The sequence below is a fragment of the Lactuca saligna genome, chromosome 2 (assembly GCF_052625555.1).
Source record: "Lactuca saligna cultivar CGN05327 chromosome 2, ASM5262555v1, whole genome shotgun sequence".
NCBI lineage: Eukaryota > Viridiplantae > Streptophyta > Magnoliopsida > Asterales > Asteraceae > Lactuca > Lactuca saligna.
Window position 1 is genome coordinate 180,643,377 of NC_136418.1, and position 4,579 is coordinate 180,647,955.

The 4,579-nt window shown below is 33.3% G+C and overlaps 1 protein-coding gene across 1 annotated transcript; it reads left to right on the plus strand.

Annotated features, from left to right (window-relative positions):
• Positions 1 to 546: 546 nt before the first annotated feature.
• Positions 547 to 3,128, plus strand: LOC145028383 (staphylococcal-like nuclease CAN1). Its single transcript, XM_078977063.1, has 9 exons — positions 547 to 873; positions 1,030 to 1,085; positions 1,196 to 1,310; positions 1,623 to 1,736; positions 1,961 to 2,148; positions 2,239 to 2,295; positions 2,374 to 2,533; positions 2,629 to 2,697; positions 2,789 to 3,128. The coding sequence occupies exons 1-9, from the start codon at positions 673 to 675 to the stop codon at positions 2,885 to 2,887; spliced, it is 1,059 nt and encodes a 352-aa protein (XP_078833189.1). The 5' UTR covers positions 547 to 672; the 3' UTR covers positions 2,888 to 3,128.
• Positions 3,129 to 4,579: the final 1,451 nt, after the last annotated feature.

Genomic DNA, 4,579 nt, shown 5'->3' on the forward strand with positions numbered 1-4,579 from the left:
GTAGTTCCATTTTCAATCATATGAATGTGAAAGATAGTGTAATCCGTTTTGTTATTCGTAATAAAATGACTTAATGAGCCTCTTCTATTATTCTATCACTTATCAGACCCAAATATATTTCATATTTGATATTTGTAATATGTTGTTGACTTTCTGGATTAATAAACCATAAGGACAGTTAAATCAGATCAAGCCATTAACTGTGGGCATGTGTCTTGACCTTCATTGCATAATTCAAGCTGACATGTCGGTAGTCCATGTGGGTTCTTCAAATCTTCCTTAAGGTTCAGAATAAAGGGTAATTATGTCTTTTCACTTAAAAGTGTGGAGAAGCCGTGTGTTGTAATATTTGGCAAGCTACGCTTCTTGTTGCCGTATTTGGTTGATCACTGACTTTAACGAACCGCATAAATGGATAAAATAGTCGACTAACCCCACTTTCTGAGCTGGCACTTTTCAACAAATCATAAACCCCCACGTGGCAAAACATCTTTTGAACATGATACCTCTCTTCCCAAAACGCCCCTCTTCAATTTCCGAAGCAACGTTCCCTTTATCATTGCCCAACAAACCAGCTCTCTCTCTCTCTCTCTCTCTCTCTCTCTCTCTCTCTCTCTCCCGAAATTTATCAGAAAAATCTAAAGGAGAGGGTATAATTGTAAATTACGAGGTATGGGAAACGCAGTGAGGTTTTTGATTGGTGAATGTTTCTCCAAGCCAACTACCGGTGGTGGTGGTGGTGGTAATTGGGGGAATCAACAGCAAGCACAGGGCTATCAACAGCAATCACATGGCTACCACGGCGTTTCTCCGACATCCGCCGGTGTCTCAGCCCTCGGTCGTGATATCCATCACTTTGAAATGACTTCCCAGGTACCAATTTAATAACAAAATCATCTATCCACACAATTCAGCTCACCTGTAACTTCGGATTCTCGAATTTACTTCTTTTAAAAGATAATTCCCACACATTAAAAGATCTTAATTCGTTTTTCAACAGATTAACCCAATTGTTGGTTTGTGTTGCAGGTACCTGAAGGTTTGAGTAAGCATGTCGTTTCATCCAAGAAAGCTCAGTCTAACTGGTACCATTTTTACAGTTTTATCCACTATGGAAGGGTATAAATGTAATCCTCCATTGTTCTATGGTTGACTTTTTTTTTTTTAAAGTCTTTTTACAAATGATGTATTGAAGGTTTAGCAAACTTTCCGAGGCCTTCCAACAATCAAACCCTCCTCCAAACTCACCCGAAGAGGTTTCCAGGCTCATAGTTTACACCTTAAAAAATCACAAAAAAGCCGATGTTGAGGTATATATATCTATATCTATTTGTTTATTATAACATCTACCCACTTAGAGCATTTGTACTTTTATTTATTGTTTCTTATTTAAACATTTTACTTTGGAAACTCCACTCAATTATAATAGTGAAAATCGCTTTCCATTTTGATGAAATTGCAATTATTCGGTACATTTTTCGATGTAAAACACTGTAATAAAAAGAAATGAAAATTTAAGAAAAGTATGTTGCTATTTCTTTCATAAAAGTATATATAACTTGTGTACATAGATATATGCAACATGAACTCTAAATTTAGTATTTTTGACCAACTTTGTGAAGGGCTTGTTATCTTATTATGGTCTCCCTCTACCTCATTCCACGGTTGAGGCCACTACTGCTAGCCAAGCTCCGCCAGCTCCCCATGGACTCAAGTATGAATTAAACTCACTTCCCGTAAGAACTTCTATACATCTTACTTTCCTTTCCAAATTACAATTTTGTCTCATTGACATTTATCTTAATCCATTCAACTCCAATTGCAAACATGTCATGTCTTGTCCAAATCTAGTCTACTGCACACCAAATGTAGACCTGTCTTGTCATGTCATGTCATGCGTAACAAACAACCCATAATTTTTTATTTGAAGTTATTTTTATGTTACGTGACAAAAAAATAGGTGGATGCAAAGAGTGTGGCGGATGGGGATACGGTTACGGTTTATGTTAGTACCTTGGATCCTCGGGAGGCCGCAAATGTACCTCGAGACGTACATGTGGCAGCAGCAGAACGCGCGAGAGCACGTGCGGAGAGGAATTACACCAAGGCAGATGCACTCCACAAGCAAATTATAAGTGCTGGATATCGGTAACTCACCTTTCACCATTTCATTATCTCTATTCTCTAGTTAATTATGTTTTAGAAACATGCATAATTATTAATTGTTAAATATTGCAGAATGATTGAAAACCAAAACAACGAAATTCTAGCCCACAAGTATCGAATAAGGCTAAGGTAAAATACATTAATACATAGTATAAATGTATTTTCTTTTTTTAGTAAGTTAAAAAAACCGTGGTAATAATGGAACAGGGGAATCGATGCTCCAGAAAGTGCTATGCCATATGGGAAAGAGGCAAAAGAAGAACTTAGCAAGATGATTCTGGGAAAGTGTTTGAAAGTTTATATCTTTGATGAAGATCGTTATGGTCGTTGTGTTGGCGATATTTACTGCAATGGAGTCTTTGTTCAGGTAGATATCTTAAACATATAAATTCATGGAAGATTAATTATATATTATACAGTTGGAAATGTGAAATGTAAACGCGAATGTTTTTAAACAAACAGGAAATGATGTTGAAGAAAGGACTTGTGTGGCATTACACAGCTTATGACAAACGACCGGAATTAGAAAAGGTAAAATCAACTCTTTTTAGTGTTATTTGATTGAAACGCAAACGATTTTTTTTTTTTTTTTTTCTTTCTGAAAATTGGTTCTAAAAAACAGTGGGAGAAAGATGCGAGAGCTAAGAGAGTTGGGTTGTGGGCTTCAGCACATCCTGAAAAACCATGGGAATGGAGAAAGAATCGTCGTGACAATAAATAATTTATTGTAAACAGAGCAAAATAAAATAACTATTTATATATTTCTGATGAGAAAATGAGAGCAAATGAACTCTATAGAACTTTTATACAAAAAAATTATACTAATTTTACAAGAAATGTAGATTGTACGTAACTGAAGTGTGCAGACAAAGACTTTTATTAAAGTATATGTTATTATGTGCAAACCTTGTATCAAAGTATATGTTGTTATGTGCAAAGAAGTTTCTTTTATCAGTAATTAATTTATAATGTGCAAAACTTGTATCAAAGTATATGTTATTATATGCATAGAAGTTTCTTTTATGGGTAATTAATATATATATGTGATTAGTAAAACTTACGTGATAAAATACATAATTTATCCTTATGTTGAAGTATTTCCTTAATAGATGAAATGAACAATCTCAACAACCTGACCATAGCTCTGTCTCAACCAAATCATCAAACAATTTTTCTCACAAAAAATGAATTCATCCAACAAAATATTTGTAGTAATTCGTTGTACTAGAGGTTCATGAGACAATTAATGGCGTTAAACATAACATGATGTCAAAGATGATGAATTATGGGTTGGCTTTGTCATTGGATATAAACCTTTATGCATTGTTTTTATTGAGAGGCGAAAAAGTTATATTTAGAAGACCGTAACAAATATATCGCTTTATATTTTCAACATCCTAATTTGAAATATTTTATCGAAATAATTGAAGACAATGATGCAAGCACTTAATAAATGTTATGCATATCGTGTTTCCAAATGTTTGTTTATTTTTATCTTGTCTCTTATATTTTCCTTGCAAACAAATCAATTGTTGGAAATCAATTGTCCGACGGAAACCGATCAAGTGGAAATTAGTCATGTGTCGAGAGCAACAATCACGTTGGTATTTCATTCTCTATTATCATCATTCAAATTTGAACCGCCTATGAAGCACTAGGTGTTGAGGATTTGGTGGTATTGGGTATGTCTCTCCATATATTAATAATAAGTTTGTTGGTGATATTTTAATGTTGTTATATATTGTTAGATCTATATACTCAAAAATCATTATTAAATGATATTGTTAATAACATATGATCATATAGATCACACGTTTATCAAGTGAGCATATTTTGAATTTTTATTATTAATACGATTATTAATAAATATTATTAACTTTTGTATTTAATTAGAGAATAATTATTGGTTTATGAAAATAATAATTAATGAGAGAAAAACTAGTTATTATATAATATAATATGATTTAATAAGTTATGTACAAGGTTTCGGACACTTTGTTAAATTACGGATTTACTAGTTAGTTTTTTTTGTTAAACAAATCAATCTAACCTTTTCCCCTTATTTGGAGCACATGGCCGGAATTTTTAAAAGTATGTGAGGTTGCTTATGAACCTCCCTTTGCTCCTCATATTTCTAAATGCTAGTTATTACTTTATATCATTAGAAGGTAACTGCTTCACTTATACGAGACTATACAAGAATTGCACGGGGCTTGCATTTTTTTACTAGTAAACCTATCATTCTTTGTCTAAAAACTCTACCTAAATCTCCTCATTCTCTTTGGTTCTCTTTTGAAGACTAGATGCAAGTATTAGTGATGTAAAGTGCTTCTCCTTTAGTGCTTAAGTGTGTTAAAAACTTAAAAGCTTAAAAAATACTTTATACAAGACAGAAACTAGTAGTCCAAGGGTC

What these genes read in the sequence shown, in the direction of transcription:
- LOC145028383 (XM_078977063.1), top strand. Translation starts at nt 673, where the DNA reads ATGGGAAACGCAGTGAGGTTTTTGATTGGTGAATGTTTCTCCAAGCCA. An exon ending in ACAAAAAAGCCGATGTTGAG is followed by an intron (nt 1,311 to 1,622) that starts GTATATATATCT and finishes AACTTTGTGAAG; the next exon opens with GGCTTGTTATCTTATTATGG. An exon ending in ATGAATTAAACTCACTTCCC is followed by an intron (nt 1,737 to 1,960) that starts GTAAGAACTTCT and finishes ACAAAAAAATAG; the next exon opens with GTGGATGCAAAGAGTGTGGC.